This window comes from Chrysemys picta, chromosome 10 (genome assembly GCF_011386835.1).
Source record: "Chrysemys picta bellii isolate R12L10 chromosome 10, ASM1138683v2, whole genome shotgun sequence".
NCBI classification, from domain to species: Eukaryota; Metazoa; Chordata; order Testudines; family Emydidae; genus Chrysemys; species Chrysemys picta.
The window spans coordinates 62,682,665-62,702,596 of NC_088800.1; the positions used below are offsets into that span (position 1 = coordinate 62,682,665).

The window sequence follows — 19,932 nt, forward strand, 5'->3', positions numbered from 1 at the left end:
CCTGCCCAACCCAGCCCACTCTTCTCCGCCCCCCACCTACCGCTCTCTCTGGTGGGGGCAGGGGGCAGAAGCAAGCTTGGTCCTGCTGGCTGCTGCAGTACGGCAGGCTCCGCCAGCAGCCAAGCTTCCCCCTCCCCCGCCTCTTCCCCCAGCGTGCTGCGTCGAGCCCCGCCTCTTTTCCCTCCCTGCCGCCGATGGCCCTTGCGAGGGATGGGAGAAGAGCAGCCCCAGTACCCTCACTGCTCAGACCGTTAAGGAGGCGGAGAAGAGGCAGGGGGAAGGAGGGTATGAGCGGGGCGTATCCCTCCAGCTCCCTGCTGTGAGCTGCTCAGGGGGCAGGGGGCTGGGAGCACCCCCTTGATCCCAGCCCAGCCCTCTGCCCGGACCCCTGCACCGCCCTTGCACCCCAGCCCCCTGCATCCCCCCCATCCCCTGATTCCTGCACCCCCTCACATGCCCTCTGCCCTGACCCCTGCACCCCCTTGGCACCCCAGCTCCGTGCATCCCCCCCACGACCCCATCCCTGACTCCTGCATCCTCAACACATACCCAGCCCTTCCCACACCCCATGCCCTGACTCCTGCACCCCCTCACATGCCCCCAGCCCTCTGCCCTGACTCCTGTACCCTCCACACATATCCACTCCCCACACCCCATGCCCTGACTCTTGCACCCCCCACATCTCCACCCTGAGCACCAGGTTGGCAGCGAGCTGAGCGCCAACGGGGGCTGGGACCCCAGCTGGCAAGGGGCCGGCAGCCAGAACCCCAGACCAGCAGTGGGCTGAGCGGAGCCGACAGCCAGGACCCTGGCTGGCAGGAGCCAATGGACAGAACCCCAGACTGGCAGCGGGCTGAGCCGCTTGGTCCGCTGCTGGTCTGGGGTGTCGGCGCCACTCAGCCCGCTGCCGATCTGGGATCCTGGCCCCCGGCCCCGCTCAGCCCGCTGCCGGTCTAGGTGAACGGAACCCCAGGCTGGCAGCGGCTGAGCAGGCCAGCGGCTGAAGGTCAGCATTTTAATTTAATTTTAAATGAAGCTTCTTAAACATTTTGAAAACCTTGTTTACTTTACATAAAACAGTAGTTTAGTTATATTATATATAGACTTATAGAGAGAGACCTTCTATAAAATGTTAAAATGTATTACCAGCACGCGAAACCTTACATTAAAGTGAATAAACGAAGACTCAGCACACCACTTCTGAAAGGTTGCCGACCCCTTGTCTAAACAAAAAGACTTACTGATATAACTCAAGGACTATGTTAATATCATGTCTGATAAATAAGAGAAATGTGGGACTGGAAATTAACAGACCAAAATTGGTATGTTGGAAATTAGGTCTAACTGGTGGACAAAATAATGAGGGGCTGTGCTATTCCACCCATCACTCCCTTTTGGGGTCCTTTAAAAAAAAGAGAGAGAGAGACACTTTGGAAGGAAAATTGGTGATCATGGGCACTGGCTTACTGAAAGAGAGAACAACAGGAAGGAGTGAGTTTCACCATCATGGCTGTCACCTCCACTGTCTCTCAGGATCCATCATTGGGCCTTCCTGTCCTAATCCTGAGTGTTGTTCTGACCAGAACAGACCAGAAAGAGGGACCCAAATGACATTGCCACCTCCACCGGTGTGTGTGCTCACTATCACATGCTCTTTTCCACCCCACCCCCCTCCAACTTGTGTGTCTTTTTCTTTCCCTAACTTATTTCTTCTCTTTCTTATCCCTCTTCTTTTGCTTTTTGTTTAATAAGAATCTGGCTTAGCTGGCCACGACTGCATATTTTTCAACACTGCTGTGAGTCTTAGACCAGAAAGGCAGCTAACAGCAATGCCTTAAACAGCCCAATGCTGGTACAAGTTTGCCAAGTCTCGGAGTGGCTGCTAAGACTGTGTGCTGTGCCTGTGTTTCTCCAGCAGTGAGGCTGCAAGTGAGAACTAACATCAGGCGTAGAAGCTGTGTTTTCTATTTTTGCTGTTCTTTTCTCTTCACTCTTGTGTGTTTGTGTCTTGTTTTGTCTCTTAGGAAATGGGATCAGATTTTAACAGTTCCAGCCCATCTCAACTAATTTCTCTTTTCTTCAGAAAGGACAGTTATTACTATCTAGAAGACTGTCAAATAGGGCAGTATTCCTTCTAAAAATTCTCTCCAGCTAAAGGGAAAAGGAATAAGGGATGTTGTTAAAAAGAAAGCTTCACTTAATATTTTATATTTCAGATGCTTTAACTTTTTCCTTTTTTCTTTATATTTAATAAAAGGTTAAAAAATTTTAATGGTGTGTTTGCCATGGTACCAAACCTGGAACCTTGTTTAAAACTCTTTTTAATGTTGGACGGTGACAGGGTCATATATTTACTCCTTTGACACTTTGGGCTCATTTATTCCATCAAAATTAATATAACAGATTGCCGTGGTTTTCAATTGCAGCAAAACCTAAAGCTCTCAGATGGGTATCAAAGCCATTACAGTGATTTCCAATAAGTTGGATGTTTGTATATTTCAATATTTAAATGACAAAATTTAAGTTTGGGGCGGGGGAGAGAAATTGACTGTTCCCTGGTAGAAATCTGTGTGGCTGTGCGCGGTCATGCTTCAGCTGCGAGCACATATTGAGCAGAATAATTATGTACAGCTTGCCTCTACAACAAATGTATTCTCAATAAAAGGATCGCTATGCTTGATTATTCCTGACTTCAAAAGCACAAGTATGGGAGTCTGCATTGTGTTGCCCATCAGAGTGAAATAAACCAGTCATCTGACAAAGGGGTATGTGTGAAGAAATGGGGAAATTGATTAGCTGAAATTCAGTGCAGCAGGCAAATGTAAAAAAGATGAGTAACCCCAAAATTAAGTGTTGAAGAGTGTGTGGGAGAAAAGTTTCACTAGAACATAATATTAATCAAAAAAAATTTCAGGAAACTTGTGTCAGTGGGAAAAGAAATGGTTGCATTTAAGCTAAGATAGATATTAACTCCCCAAAAGCTTTAGGGAGGGGTGGAGATCTGACTCTGGGGTGGGAGCCCATTTCTAATGTAAACGTCCCCTGCAGTGTTTTCAGAGCAATGGGTGTGCAGGACTGTGCTAGTCCATGAGAAGAGAACCAGAAAGGGAACTGACTAGTGTGTTCACAGTCCAAGCTGATTGATGCTGTTGGCTTTTATATTGCATTTTAATCTGAAAAGCAAGCTGAACTTTTAAATTTTTGTTTTGGTATCTAAAGTATTTATATAAAAACACCCATTAAAATATTTGTTATTTTTAAAAGGACTTTTAACCAGTCTCCCCTTATTTTTCTTCATTACTTGATCTCAAGATGGCTGTCCCTAAAAATAATTTCTATCCCAGAAATGAAAAGATGGCAGATTTAACTTAAACAAAATAGACTGAGTACACAGGATGTGTGGATTTGTATGAAATATATGTAATCCTGTCTTAATGTTTCCTGAGATATCAGTAGAATAACTTGCAGGAAATCTGTGTATGAGAGCTTTTATATTACAGAAACAATAGTGACTCTAGGTCAGGGGCAGGCAAATTTTTTGGCCTGAGGGCTGCATTGGGTTTCCGAAATTGTATGGAGGGCCGGTTAGGGAAGGCTGTGCCTCTCCAAAGAGTCAGGCGTGGCATGGCCCGGCCCCCGCCCGCTATCCAACCCCTCCTGCTTCTCGCCCCCTGATGGCCCCCTGGGACTCATGTCCCATCCAACCCCCGCTGTTCCCTGTCCCCTGACAGCTCCTGGAACCCCCGTCCCTGACTACCCCCCACCACCCCATCCAACCCCTCCTCTCATTCCTGACTGCCTCCCCGGGACACCTGCCCCATCCAACCACTCCCAGAACCCCTGCCCCTGACTGCCCCCTGCCGCCCAATCCAACCACTCCCGGAACCCCTGCCCCTGACTGCCCCCTGCCGCCCAATCCAACCCCCCTCCTTCCTGACTGCCCCTGGGGACACCTGCCCCCATTCAACCCCACTGTTCCCCGCCCTCTGACCGCCTGACCCCTAGCCACCCCCCCACGTCCCAACCACTACCCCGAACTCCCCTGCCGTCTATCCAACCCCTCCTGCTCCCTGCCCCCTTACTGCGCTGCCTGGAGCACTGGCAGCTGGTGGCGCTACAGCCACGCTGCCCAGAGCACCAGGACAGGCAGCCGTGCCACCCGGCTGGAGCCAGCCACGCCACTGTGCAGCACGGAGCACCGGGTCAGGCCCTGGCTCTGCAGCTGCGCTGCCCCAGGAGCTCGCAGCCCCGCTGCCCAGTGCATTGCGCCGGCAACGGGATGAGCTGAGGTTGCGGGAGAGGGGAAACAGCAGGGGAGAGGCCAGGGGCTAGCCTCCCAGGCCAGGAGCTCAGGGGCCAGGCAGGAGGGTCCCGTGAGCCAGATGTGGCCTGTAGGCCGTAGTTTGCCCACCTCTGCTCTAGGTGGTTCCTCCTCTCTGGATTGCATGCGATTTAGATTCTTAATAAAATTAAAATTTTGTTTCTGTCACCAGTCCAACACACTGCAAATTGATCGGAATTGGTAACTTCAGTCTAAATATTTGTTCCACTTCACACTAGCACTGGCAGAGTTTTTGCTGTGCTCTCAGATGCATATACTCACTGTGGTATGAACACAGTCTTCTGCCACACTCACACTCACACACTCTCTCTCTCTCTCTCTCTCTCTCTCACACTGAAAAAGCAGTTGTAGAGAGGCAGGATGATCCAGTGGTAGGGCACTAGCCTGGGACTTGAGAGACCTGGGTTCATTTTGCTGCTCAGCCACAGTCTGCCTGTGTGACCTTGGGGAAGTCACTTTCCTTGTGCCTCCATTGCCCCAGCACTAAAATGGGAATTATGGCACTTCCCTGCTTCACAGGAATGTTGTGAGGATAAACATGTGAAAGGTTGTGGGGCTTTCAGATACTATTGATCTTTGATGGATTGTAAAATGAAAAGCCCTGAAGATTCCTCACTGTCAGTCCTACTCTTTTCTCTATATTAATATTTGCCACCCTTCTTCCTTCCCCACCCTGCACTTTCAAAGTTTGCTTTTAGTTTTTTATAGATGTAAGGGAGGTGCCTAAAGTGAAATGCTGAACAAATTAGGGTCTGGGACAGTGTGATCTGTACTCTCACGGGGGGAGGGAGGGGAAGGAGAGAGCAGTGGGTCTGGGATCCCTGGGTATATACAGGCTCTCTGCCTTTTCCAGTCTAGGGGTTTTGTCCCTTTTACCTTCTAGGGGACAGTTTACATTGTGCACCCTGTTTCTCTCATATCTTGAGACAGATTCTAGTAGTTCATTCTTCTTGGGGCGGGGGAGGTGATTTTGGTTAGAGCAGTTCTGTATAGAGCTGCTGCTCTGTTTTGTGTCCAGTTCAGTGTGTGAAAGTCATGACTGTGGCTCCCATTGCTCTGCAGGGTGTTTGGAGCATTATAGTCCTCACTGATATTACATACGTTTCATGAGCAGCTGTCCACTCATCATGGCCCTCTCTTTCTCAGGTTTGTCATGGCCTGGCACCTGCTGTTGCCTTGCTCTTTGGGGCGAGCATTTCCACTGTACAGCCTGTTTGTATCAGGTCTCTGTGTTTCTCTGTGGTGGGGAATTCTTTCCCTATTCCTAGCTAGCCCTGAGTGGGGGACGGGGTACCAAAGCACAAGCCACTTCATATGGAATTTGTTGCACTTATTGGCTTCTAATGTTACTCTGTACCATTCTGTATAAACAGTCTCAGTTTGCAGGGTGTGATGCCATAACAGTGTTCGCTCTCCAAGCAGCTCATGCTAGCCTGGCCTATTACATCTCCCTGTCAAGATCCCTTAGTAATAGATTCTGCTTCCAGCAGCTGAAAGAGAGAGCTTGGAAAATCAAAATCGTTCTTGTATAGGCTTGCAGCCTTCCAGCTCCTAACTGTTTTTTTTTTAATCGAACACAATGAAGTAGGACAGTGAATATTGCAGTAATAGATCTGCATGTGTTGTTATGATATGCAGTTGTGACGGGTTGGATCACAGAAACCCCCTTGGGAGCTGCCACCCGATGTGCAAAGACTACCCCTGCTCCTGTTTTCCCTGCCAGCTCAGGACTCCAGCACCCTGTCTTGCTGAGCCAGACACTCCCGTCTGGCTCCAGACACAGACCCAGGGTCTGAATCACTTGTCCCAAAGCTGCAAGTTTACCTGAAAACAGCTCACAGTAGTGTGCTTGTCTTTAGCACTCAGATGCCCAACTCCCAATGGGGTCTAAACCCAGATAAATCCGTTTTACCCTGTATAAAGCTTATGCAGGGCAAACTCATAAATTGTTCGCCCTCTATAACACTGATAGAGAGATATGCACAGTTGTTTGCTCCCCCAGGTATTAATACATACTCTGAGTGAATTACTAAATAGAAAGTGATTTTATTAAATACAGACAGTAGGATTTAAGTGGTTCAAAGTAGTAACAGACAGAACAAAGTAAGTCACCAAGCAAAATAAAATAAAATGCGCAAATCTATGCCTAATCAAACTGAATACAGATAATTTCCTCACCAGTTCCAGAGTGCTCCCTTTTACAGGCTAATCTCCTTTTAGCCTGGGTCCAACAATCACTCACACCCCCTGTAGTTACTGTCCTTTGTTTCAGTCTCCTTCAAGTATCCTGGGGGGGGTGGAGAGGCTCCTTCTTTAGCCAGCTGAAGACAAAATGGAGGGGTCTCCCACAGGTTTAAGTAGACTCTCTCTTGTGGGTGGAGACCCCCCTCCTCCCTCCTCCCTCCTATGCAAAGCCCAGCTCCAAGATGGAGTTTTGGAGTCACCTGGGCAAGTCACATGCCCCTGCATGACTCAGTCTTTGCAGGCCGACGCCATTGTCCACATGGCATCTTGCATGTCTCCAGGAAGACTTCTCAAGTGGATTGGAGCATCCCAAGATGCATTGTTCCCTAAGTGTCTCCTGATCAGGTACGTAACCTGGTGAATTCCTTCCTAAAGAAGCTGACCAAATGCCTCACAAAGCTTACTTAGAAATCAGGCAAGCATACAGCCCATATTCTTAACCTCGAGTAGAAAATGATATATATGTACAAATAGGATGAGTAGATATAGTAGATCATAACCCTTACGGAGATATGTTACATGGCACAGGCAGCACAAAACATATTCCAGTTATGTCATACATACATTTATAAGCACCCCCTCCCCATAAAGCCTTATGGGGTACACTGTCACAGCAGTATTACTGCTATCATGTGGCAATGCAGAAAGACAGTCTGCCTTCTTTGGGGAAAAGGAGCTCTCACTCCCCATGCTTTGCAGAGGGAAGGATAGTGTGACCAGATAGCAAGTGTGAAAAATCGGGACGGGAGTGAGGGATAATAGGCCTCTATATAAGAAAAAGGCCCAAATATCGGGACTGTGCCTATAAAATAGGGACATCTGGTCACCCTAGGGAAGGATGAGGATTCCTAAATGTAAGTTTTTATTCCCACACCCTGTTTTCTCTCCTTCCTTGAATTGGTTTTTCCTCTTGATTACACTGGTTTAACTCCACTGCCTTCAGTGAAGTTACTGCTGATTTACATTCTGAGAGACCAGAATTGAACCGTGGTGTTTACACCCCTCCTCCTCTTGGCCTTTCAGGGGTAAGCACTCCCTCTGCAGGCCTATACTAAGCACAGCTCCCTCCATCACTGCTGCCCTTTTACCATGGAGACATGTAACCACAAGCCTGGAGCACAAGGAGCGGCACTGCTGATGACACTGCAGGGCTATTAAAAGGATGAACCTATTAATTAATGTCTGAGATCTTTGGCTGGAAGTTTCTATAGTAATGTGAAGTATTGTTACACTTGGTAGAACTTGATTTTTATTTTGTTACTTTTGATGGAAAATATCAGTTTATTAAGCAATTTTTATCTATTTAAATTTTCGCAGTCATGGAGAATTGCGGGGGGGGAAGATTATTGAGAATCAAAAAGTTCAAGCTTTAACCATTAAAACACAAATTGTCCACATTGTGTGTCCAAATATACGAAGTACATACCTATCCTTAAATCAAACTCTCATTTAAAGTTTTCAAGTAGCCCTTTTCTTACTTTGCTTATCTATAAATTTTGATTATTTGATTATTGATGGAAATAATCTTTTGTCGGTTTGTATGTATACAGTGAAATCTATGTTTATCAACATTTACTGATAAAAGTCTAATCCTTTCAAGCCTAAGTATGATTATTAGAAATGCCGAGAGAGAAGGCTGGTGGGTGATGGTGGCAAATAGAAAAAGAGAGCAGAAAACTACCCTTATCTGTCCTAAAGCAAATGATGCCATCCCTGTTATATTAAATGTTGCATTGTACTTATTTGTTAATGTTGCTGACATATTTAACAGCAAAATAAATGGGCTCTGTAGAAGTTTGAAAAGCCAGCAGTAGGAAGGGTGGAATTTAACTTAATAGTCTTTAAACTGCAGATTGTTTTGCTGCTAGAAAATTCTCTACAAATTATATACATCTCTACCCCGATATAATGCGACCCGATATAACACAAATTCGGATATAACATGGTAAAGCAGTGCTCCGGGGGGGTGGGGCTGCACACTCCGGTGGATCAAAGCAAGTTCAATATAACGCAGTTTCACCTATAATGCAGTAAGATTTTTTTGGCTCCCGAGGACAGCGTTATATCGAGGTAGAGGTGTAGTATATTAGTAATAATACTTATATTTACATAGCACCTTTCATCTGAGGATCTCCAAGGCCCTGTCTGAGAGGCAGAAAGGGTGCTGTCATGTTATGTTAGCCAAACACGATTGAAAAGCCCTCTTAATGCTTGTTCACAGGCTAACACTTCAGACTAAATACCTACAGCTATAACAGGAACAGCTAACAACTTCAGAGACATAGCCTGCATCATAACAAGCATACAGATGGCTTTACAATCGTGGTAAGCTAACACAGTGTAAGAAAGTACCTCTTTTGCCCGTCAAGACATTTCCTACGCATTTTACAAAAGTCAGTGAATGAATTTGGCCCATTGGATGAAATTTACAAACCCAGCTACAAGTTAGGCCTTGTTTACTCAAGAAAATTACACTAAACTAAACTGTGAATTTAACTCACCAGTATGCCACTGCACAGCCACTCTTATCCTGGTCTAAGAGTGGTTCTTTCTTTCTTTCTTACTTTTGTTTTTTTTTTGGTTATTTGTTTTGTTTTTTGTTTGTTTATTTGTTTGTTCATCTTGTATCACCTTTGGAGAAGTTTAAACTAAACCAAAAAAGCCACTCTTAGACCAGGATAATAGTGTCCACACAGGCGGTTATACTGGTGTAACAACATCAGTATAAATGGTAAAACTTCCCATGTAGACAAGCACTTAGTCTGCTACTGGCAAATGGTCAGCATAAGTATGCAAAGTACATGGGATTGTTGAGGGTTTCAGACACTAATGCTTTCTAGTTCTGAGGAGTAAGGCTGTAACATAACCCCAGTGACATTTCACATGTTTGAGCATCCTATAATAATAAAGACAGTATTAATAATCAATTGGGAGCAGGAAACACCTAAAACTGTATATTTTTTTTCAACCATGCAATTACAGTTACCTTTTAAGGACGAAGGCCACATTTTTCAAAATCTGATGCCCAGAGATAGGTCACTTCCATTTTATGTGCCTGATTTTTAGAGCAACTCCAGCACTCCTGTTGCTTTCCTTTTGCAGGTACATTAATATTAAAATATCAGATTTGTTGGGAAATGTAGTTCAGGATCTGTCTGGTTATAATCTCAGTGTGCAAGTGTCTCTTGTTTGGATATATAGTACAAAGGTTCATTAAAAATAACCATAACATAAGAACCTCACTTCTTCAGATGCTTGCAGAGGGTCCTGTGGCACCTTTGAGACTAATAGAAGTACTGGGAGCATAAGCTTTCGTGGGTAAGAACCTCACTTCTTCAGTGAGGTTCTTACCCACGAAAGCTTATGCTCCCAGTACTTCTGTTGCTATCACCTTTAACAGTGCAGCATCAATATCTCTTCTTTCAGTACAACAGTTCTGTGTCAGACTAGCTTGGAGGGAGATTCCTCAGCAGGTGTAAATTGTCACAGTTTCATTGACTTCAATGGAGTTTTGACCATTTACATGAGTTGAGCATCTGTCCCCAGGTCTTGTTGTAGGATTTGACCTGAGCCATATGCAAATGTGCTATTCTGAGCCATCTTGACAATAGTTTAAACTGTTTCCTAGTTGTTAAGATGAGAGCTCTTTATTTATTTCCCTATGCAAATTTATTCTAGAACTTGACTATGATGATATTCAGATGAGACACAGGAGATCAGCAAATCAACCTTTCAGAATTGCCATGAAAGTATATTTGCACAGACTAATGATTTACTTTAGTTAAAAATTTTGTTTATTTTCCTTTTAAACAAAAATACATGCCCATGTAGGTGGGTAAATGGAATACTGCAAGGCTGAAAGAATATATCTTTTCTTGGCACTGCTAGAATATGTCTGAGCTACTGTGCATCCATAATCTGCCCAGCACTTGCTCAAAGTGGCCAGAGGTTAAAACAAATTTACAGGTATTGATAGTCAGAAAGTATATCTGTCTGAAGCCAAACTGGGACTAATTCACCAAAGGCTTTGTTAGGTCCCCCCTCCCGACTGGACATCTCTTCAGTTTTCAACCCAAGAAGAGAAGGGAATTCTCTTCAGATCCTTTGATCTGGTGAAACATGCATCTCTTGTGTTGCATATGGCAAAGCTTCTCAGTTTCAAAGTGGGGGGAAGGTGAAATAAGGAGAAGGGGAGAGATTCCTTCTGAAATAGTAGAGAGTAATAAATCAGATCTGCCGTTACACAAGTTCTCATAAATTCAGGTGCTCTGTTAACTAGATATGTAGGCATCTTGTTTAGAAAAGTAGTAAAAAATGTATTTGTATACTATATCTGTGAAACAGCCTAAAAGTTATTTTGCCTTTGGTGGAAAATGAAGTGTAATATATTGCAGACGACAGCAAACAAATGGAGAAAATTGATATTTGTGTCTCTCATTTTCAAATGGCTCAGGATCACTGGCAGTTACTGAAAATTAAGATAGTTTGGATAAACTGCTGCTGAAAAGGTTTTATTAAAAAAAAAATCTGTTCCACAAATTGATCAACATTTGTAATTTGATGAAATCACCTTTAAGGCACAAAGACGATTATGTTAACTGGGGAGCAGTAACGTTTTCAGCTCAGTTGAATAATTCCTGCACTGTGTACCAGAGATTTAGTTTATTCACACAATACCACACAATGAGCTATGGCAATGTAAATTTATACAGCACTGCACAGGACAGTTGTTTGTTTTTAAAGTACTATTACGTGCCCTTAGCAAATATCTAGTTCACAGAAACTTTTGCATAAATACCAACAACAAAAAGGGGTGGGAATGACGCTTGTTTAGCTCTTTGCTGCTCTGCTGAGTATTTTATTGTTTTTCTTTTCAGTATTCCTTGGAATGCTGTAATTTACCTTTCCCCCCCCCCCTAAACTGATCCCTTCAGAGAGAAAGAGAGAGAGAGTGTGTGTGTACGCGCATATGCACAGTTACGTATGGATTATTGCTTTTGATGTGAGTGTTCTTGAAAGGTGTTCTTAATCTGCACCCAGTCTGTTTTCTTCAGTATATGGCCTGATTTCTCAGAAGTGCTCAGAATTTCTGAAAAGCTGTCCAATGTAGATCAATTTTACTATGCAATGAATCTAGCTGCTGAAAGAAATGAATCCTTAGTGACTTATGCTGTGAAAACCACTATCCAGGGGAGCAGCAGAGAATACTCCAGATAGCTTCCCCACAGTGTAGCACTTGTCCTGGCTGGTGGGATTTATGTTGAGGAGGATACACTGGGAAACACCTTCTGTTTCCTTTGCTGCACCATCCAGAGCAGAATTTGCCCATGGAGTTGATATTAGATTTTTTTTTTATTAAACAATTATAAATAAAAAATAAATCCAAGGGATGGATAGAATACTTAGCTCTCAGTCTTTTCGGGGTGCTTTACAAATCCCCCCCCACCCAGGAGGGGGACAGGTAAATATTGTCCCAGTTTTGCAAGTGGGGAGTGTGTTACTGGGGTAGTGGTAATGTGTCTGTCCTTAAGGAAGCATACATATGTTTTTTTCTGAGCATGATTTGATTGTTAAACTAGGTAGCAAACCTTGAATGGCCTTCAGAATGAGTACATTTACTTGGAGAGTCTGGCTGAAATTAATAGAAAAGTTTTCAGATGAATATTATTATTAAGGGCCAGATTACAATACTTAACAGATTGGCTAGTGCCTCACTATACGAGTAGTCTCATTGAAGTCAGCAGGGCCACGCATGGCTCAAGATGCTTTTAATGTGGCAAAGGGTGTCATAGTCTGACCCTTCTATACTTAAAAAATACTCCTAAAACTTTTCTTTATTTTTCGAGTGCTTGCTTATGTCGATTCCATTCTAGGTGTGCGTGCGCCCACATGCACAGTTGTCGGAGATTTCTGCCTTAGCGATATCCGTAGGGTTGGCTGTGGGGCCCTCTGGAGTGCTGCGCTCATACCAGCCATATACCCTCTCAGTTGCTTCTTTCCGCCTGTGACTGTTGGTTGGAGCGCCTGGTCTTGCATTGCAAGAGCATTAGCAGCTCTTCATTGTTTAGATCATTCTCCTTTGTTTAGTTGAGTGACTAGTTAGTTGTTACGTGTTTCAGTAGTAGTTTAGTAGTTAGAGTCCCAACTGGGACTTTGTCCCGGAGCAATGCCCTGTTCCCCAGGCTTCAAGCCATGTTTTGAGTGCCGCCAGCTAATGCCCATCAGTGACCCTCATGATAGCTGTTTAAAGGGTCTGGGGGAATCCCATAGAAAAGACGAGGGTCGGATCTGCAAAAACTTTCATCCCCGGACTCAGAAAGAGCAGGACATTTGATTGAGGGCTCTCCTCATGGAGGCTGCTCTGACCCAACATCAGAGCCCTCACACTAAGGCCTTGGCTACACTGGTGCTGTACAGCGCTGCAACTTGCTGCGCTCAGGGGTGTGAAAACGCCCCCCCCCCCTGAGCGCAGCGAGTACAGCGCTGTAAAGCGCTAGTGTAATCAGAGCCTGCAGCGCTGCACGGTCCCTCGCAGCTCTGCAAGCTACTCCCCTCGGAGAGGTGGAGTACATACAGCGCTGTGAGAGCTCTCTCGCAGCGCTGGCGGCGCGACTACACTTGCGCTTCACAGCGCTGCTGCGGCAGCGCTGTGAAGTCCTGAGTGTAGCCAAGGCCTCAGACTCCATGCCCGCTACTTTGGCTTCACCACGCAATGCACCGACGGCACCAGAATCCGCCTGGCACCATTCCCCCTCACTCATACCAAAGAAGCAGTCTAAGTCGACTGGTCCGCTGGCACCGCGCAAGAAGGGAACTTCGGGCAAAGGACCTGTGTTAGGCCTTGTGCCCATTACGGAGGATCTCAGGGATACCGCTGTGATTGGACCACCTAGCCCAGCCAGGGACCCGCCTCCAACTCTGGGGAGCAGTAGCAGACCATCTGCGGCCCGGCAGGCAAAGAACAGTTAGGCCGACCGGCACCACAGACTCCTGGCTGCACGGCGGGTCCTGCCAAGACACCAGTGCTGATGGCCAGGCCAGTTATGGGGCCACCCATCCCTGAAGGCAGTGGAGCATCTCCGGACCGCAGGTGTCATTCCCCTTTGCCATGGCCCAGGAACCTGGCACTGCAGCCTCAGTCTCCAGCCAGGAGGCCCACATCTCTGATACCATGGTCCCCACCAAGACACGGGACTCTGGAGTCACAGCACCGATCCCCATACTCACAGTAGCTTACGTCCTCCCGCCAGGGATCGGCAAGGCGCCAATCACCATCGCCTCACGCTGCTCCCAGGCATCAGTTCCCTCCAGTATGGGATCATTCCTGGTCATGGCACCAGTCGCCGGGGTCCCGGTACTGTTCTTCAGGCAGGCTCCGGTCCTCGCCTTCTCTATACTGGTGCCGATGAGGGACAGTTGACAGACTCAGGCTTTGACAGCCTCGCCCTGGTCACCAGAAAGGCTGTGGTCCAGGTCGGAGTTCAGCCCTTCCCCTGTAAAGGGCGAATTGCCTCCCAGCCAGGAACTTGCCAAGGCACCTGCGGCACCAGCATGGGGTCAAGGGCAATGGCCTGCCCAGTGGCAATGCTGGAACCTGTGGGGGTGTACCTGTTATACCAGCACCTTACTCCTATCGCTCCTCCCAGGCTGCATTGGACACCCGCAGCGCAGCTGGCATCGGAGTCGGAGCGTGGTACTGAGTCGGATGCGGGAGCTTTGCGGGAGGCTCCGGAGGCCACAGAGCAGTCCCTAATTGAGGAAGGGGATGCTCCCCACCCTCCAGTGGTGCAGTCGTCTTCGTCCTCGTCATCCCCGGATGAGGTGGTGGAAGAGCCCTCACAAACCAATAGTCCCCCCAATGACTTCAGGGAGCACCAAGGCCCATAGGCACCGACTCTGCACCCACTGGCAGCTGCCCACCCCAGCTCACCTCCGCCTCCTCCCCTGAGCGCGCCGCGGCTCCTCTTCTCCTCCTAGCTCCCAGTGCTTGCCACCGCAAAACTGCTGTTTCGCAGCGGCAAGGCTAGGAGGGAGGGGGAAGAGGGGGAACGCAGTGCTCTCAGGGAAGAGGCGGAGGATTGAGCACCCACCGGCGCCGGGAAAAGTTGGCGCCTGTGCCAAGGCCTGCTCAAGAGGGTGGCTGCCAACCTGAATTTGGAGGTCAAGAAGCTAACTGAGAAATCCAACAACTTCTTCAATGTCATCCCTCCTCTGCCCCAGCCCAGGTCGCATTGCCTGTCAACCCAGGAGTCCCTGTCTTCCATTCCGCCTACATTCAAGAAGGCGGAAAAGAAGTACTATGTCCCCGCGAAGGGGTTTGAATCCCTGTACCTGCACCCTTCCTGTCTTCATTAGCTAATTGGCTGTTTGTTGAAAGTTATAAAAAGCTAGATTGGATACATAGGCTGGTGCAAATAAGAGAGAGCTGTAGTGACTCTGGGAAGGAGGAAAAGGGAATTGGGGAGGGAGACTGCAGAGGATCTTGTCTTTGAAGTAGGTGATGTGTTCCTGCACAGAGAGAAAGGGCAGGGCAGACTGAAGGAGAGACCAAGGCAGTAAATAGATATTTGGAAGGTGTGGGACTGAGGGAAGAGAAATATAGCTATTTGCCAGGGAAAACTGCAGAGCTGGAGGAAGAGAGGATAAATTTGTGTCATAGGGTACATTGTGATCTCATTCTCTGAGGGCAAAATTAAAGGTTATTTTAGTCTATTATCTGCCTTTTAATCTTTGTGACTTTATAGCTGAGCTACTAAATGTACAGCCTTTATCAGCTATGAATTGTGTCGCTTTTAATGAACTTCAGAACTTTTATATCCAGTAACTTCTCTGGTGAAACTACTTTGTCGTGCAGCCCACTATTTATACTACTGCTAAACAGGAGTGGTACAAAAATGGAGTGACATTGCTTTCCAAACAAAGCTCATTAATAATGCACTTCCTTATGGTGTTGTCACTTAAACTAAGATGTAGCACTCAGAATTAAAACTGGTGAGAATAATTGTAGTCAGTAGCCAAGATTTTCCAAAGTGAGCAGCAATTGAGAACTCAGCTAGAGATAACTTAAATGTGGCTGCCATTCAGAGGCTGGGTGCTCAGCACTTTTTGAAAATCAGACCTCTTTAAGGTGTCTCAAGTTGGGCACCCAAATAACTGAGACTTATAAAATTACAAGTCATTTCTGAAAATCTTGGCCAAATGGTTCTATTCAAAATGCAAATGCACTCTGTTGAGAAATGCAGGTGTGAGATTCCTTCCATTATTTCTTTTACTAAATATTTATTTCAAGCAAAATTACTCTAATATGCTTCTCAAGCCCCTTCTAAATCTAAAATCTTGTGGGGGGAAAGTGAGCCTCCAGGATGAAGCTGTGGAATTGTGTTTTATTTTTCCACGGTATAATTTATCTGCAGAAAAGTAGAGGGTTAGACAGCTGATAATACTGCACGCTGCTACAGGATGCTTTCCATAAACCTGGACATTTGCCTGCCTTCCCATATGTTGATCTTTCTGGAGCTCTGGTACATTCTGTTTCACTTTAGGGGTGATTGGCAGATCTGTTCCTGGCACTCCATGTGATATTGTTGAATGGTAACTTCTACCTGTGCTCTGATGAATCCAACTAGCGTCCATTTACCAGGTATCGACCTGGTGTAGGAGTGGTGCTACTAAAGCTCTGAATCAGTTACACCAATTGAGATTAATTTACAGCAGATAATTTGTTGGGGAATGGCCCTTGGGTACCCACAGCAAAAACTGTGGATGAGAATGTTAGTTTGGTTGTACAGTTAATAAGTTTGCTGTAGCTGAAGAGTACAGAGACAAGCTTGTTGTCTTTTTTTTCTTGGTTCCCTGATAATGCTCTGGCATCTGTACTCTCCTTGCTGTGGATGTAACTCCCATCCTACTTTAATGGAGATTACAAACATGCATGTTTAGAACTTAACATGGCTAGGTCCAAGTGTAACAGGGTAGTTTGCCCCTTGGGACTGAGAGGGCTTGGGAACTGGGAGCAGCCAGTTCTTGGATTCAGATCCAGCTGCGAAGGGGACAAGTGGCTGAGAGAGCTCAGATGAAGAGGGGAGCTGCAAGAAGGAAGTGGGCTCCTGTGGCAGGGGTGATGCAAAGGAAAAGGTTCTATGCCCCTACAGCCTACTTTGGTCATGGCAATAGCTTTATTTTAGTGTTACTTTGTGAGTCTTGTGTTTTGAATTTATCTGCCCTGAAGGAGGGATCTGAACAGACTTTGGCCATGGTGTTAGTCCTTCCTGGGCTCAGGGACAGGCAACAGCCTACACTGAGTTTGTTAGCCCACTCTACTTCCCCACGTTCTGGTAGCTACATGAGCAGCCTCCCTTTTGTCCAGACTTGTCACTTGGGGGCTATCTTCATCCTCTTCTGCTCCTCCCCGTACATCTAGGCCATGTCCTCAAAAGCTTGCTGTTTCTTCCTATGCTTTCTTTCAAAGGTGCTACACTTTATGTATCCTGGCAGCTACAACACTCGTCTGTGCCCTGATCATCTCCCATCTTGATTGCTGGAACCACCTCCTGATACCCACATCTTCCCTGCCAGGCAATCAGAAATCCACTCCATAAAATGACTTCTCACCTGTTGACCTGAGCACAGATGGCCCTCCCAATTCTGGTTGCTTAACCTCTCTCTACTTTGGTTTTCCCATGTGTAAAGTGAGGAGGAGGATGCTCACCTGTATAAAGGGTTTTGAGTTCTTCAAGTAAAAGATACTGTAATAATGAAAATTACATGGAAACTATGGGGCTAATCCAACTCCTAATAAAGACAGTGGAAAGACTCTGGTTCCAATAGGAAACTAATCAACCCATGCGTGGCCTTCAGGCTCCTACCTTGGTACTGCATCCCTTTGTGTCTCTTAAGTGACAGGAGATATCATAAATAAATAAAGTGATTTTTTTTATTGTGAAGTGTCAAATTATAATCTGGAAAAATGTAACATTGAAACTGTTTTTTGGCCTGCATCCCTGAACACGGCAAGGGACTCCTCAGAGTATGTATCGCTTTAAATATCCTCTAGTGCTAAGTTGTTGCAGTTCATTCGTCTGCCATCTGACAGGATCATAGAAAAATTCACAACAAATGCATGTTATACTCACTTTGAATATGCACTTAATGTTTTATATCAGACGTTCAGTGAAGTAATTGTCAGTATTTGTGACAGTTGTCTGTATTATTGGATAAAATCCCATGTATGTATAATAGGACCTACCTATTTTTAAGGAAGTTGGTATTTATTAAACATTTTGGAATATATCTTACAAATTGATGGGATGATTTTAGGGGTATGGTCTACTAATAATCTGTGGACTGATATGTGCTGTGTTGCTAAGGGCTGATTGATTAGTATTTGTACAGAGCATCACAAATGTAAAGCACGCTTATATTGCTGCTAACTGTTAGCAATATCAGGTTTGCAAAATTTCCTTTGCTTAGCACTTTTGATCTGTAAGTACTGCTTATTACATACTTTAGCACTCTGAATAATTTGTGTCCATATCAGTAAACACAGGAAATTAATGTGGACCCTTGACCAGAAACTCCACTGATAATGTTTCCTTGAATGTGATGTAAGTTTAAAAACCTTAAGATCCTACAAGATTTGCCTTGCTCTTTTTCATCACATGTGAACGCCTCAGATTTTACTCAGTAAATACCACTTAGATTGTATCTTGTGAACTGTTTTACTCTTGAATATTAAACCTTACAGTTTTGGTGTGGACAATAGAAAAAGCTGTTTTCTACATCCTTTAAAACCACACTCAAATCCTATGTTTTGCAGAAGTTCCTTTAAAAAACTGGAGCAGTCTATTACTGATAAGCATGGTAGTTTTCTGTCTTTCTGCTTCATTAGAGATGTCAAGTCTGCTATCTTTCCTCCATTACACGCATGGCTACAGAGCAGCAGTCTACCCATAGGTCAGAATAAAGATAACCACAATATGACCCAGCTCTCTGAGCTGCAGTGCATGCTGTCTTAGTCATGCAGTATTCATTTGTTTAACAAAGCCATTTTTCTTTTCTGAGGTATACATCTTCTTTTACACCCTTAGAATTATTACTAAGCATACCGTAAGACCTTTCATTTGAGGACTCCATGAGAATTTTCAAATGGTCACTGCACTTCCCATCTTACAGATGAGAGTCCAGGGATAGATTTGCTCAGTGTAATAGATCAAATCAGTAGCAGAGATGGAAATAGAACCTAGGATTCCTGACTCCCATTCCCCCTTCTCTACAAAATAGACTATGTCTCCTCTTCTCTAGTGCCGAGCTGGGGAGGCCCATTTCTGATCTCTCTTGTACTGGGATAATGCTACTGTCTTCCTTGAAGTCACTCCTAATTTACATTGGTACAAAATCAGAATCAGGCCCTGAAAGTTTTCCTCACAGAGTACAACATAGATATCCTCAGCTATTGGATATTCTTATAAAGAAGAAGAAGAATTGGATATTTATTTTGAGGGGAGTTTGTAATTTAGTTTTTTCATTGTTTTTATTTCTTACAGGGCACAGATTGATCAGTCAAACTGCAGCTAAAATTGATGTGGACTTTGATTATGATGGACCGTTAATGAAGACAGAAGTTCCTGGGCCTAAGTCCAGAGTAAGTTCACGAAGTGAGGTGGTTTCACACACACACACACACACACACACACACACACACACACACACACACACACACACACACACACACACACACACCATGTTTTGATTGACCAAAACACAGTACCATGCCTGATATATAAAAAACGGGAGCTACAGATTATTGTTATCCTAAATAAATATTACACAATACACAGAATCCATTTTCTTTCGAAGACCCCCAGAATGAGAGACTAAAATGGAAGAAACAACACTAAAGAACATCAATATTCCAAGCAGCAAGACAATAACTGTGCACACACTTAGATCAGATTATGAAAAGAGTTAGACAAATGTCAGGTTGTCTGTATGTCAAAATATTTTAAGACAAAACTCTCCTCCCAGATCTGTATGAAAGATCTCACCTGTAATGTTCTGCTTCTATAGTGTAACTTCAATGGTGCAAGTGGTCCAGTTGCACCAGGACCCGCAAGATGTGGGGGAGGGGTAACTAAAAGAGCTGCTGGGGAGATGACGGAGTATCTGAGTAAAGATTCGCAATGGCTGATCAGAGAGGAGATTTTGCTCTTGGTGTCTAACCTCCTGGTTTCCTAATGTCTATTGCTAGTATTAAGAATTAGAAGCAAGTGAGTCTAATGAAACCTCCCATCTGCAGGAGAGCAAAGTGTATTTGCTTGTCTCCTAGTCCTCCAGTTGGAACACTGAAC

General features: G+C 45.2%; 1 protein-coding gene across 7 annotated transcripts in view; it reads left to right on the forward strand.

Annotated features, from left to right (window-relative positions):
* The window catches only part of ABAT (4-aminobutyrate aminotransferase), a 175,484-nt gene that overhangs the window by 86,804 nt on the left and 68,748 nt on the right, over positions 1-19,932 (forward strand). For all 7 annotated transcript variants that reach the window (XM_065559926.1, XM_065559925.1, XM_005295249.5 and 4 more), the window contains one exon: positions 19,129-19,226. In XM_065559926.1, coding sequence (XP_065415998.1) covers positions 19,129-19,226 — 98 coding nt within the window. The remainder of the gene's footprint in view (positions 1-19,128; positions 19,227-19,932) is intronic.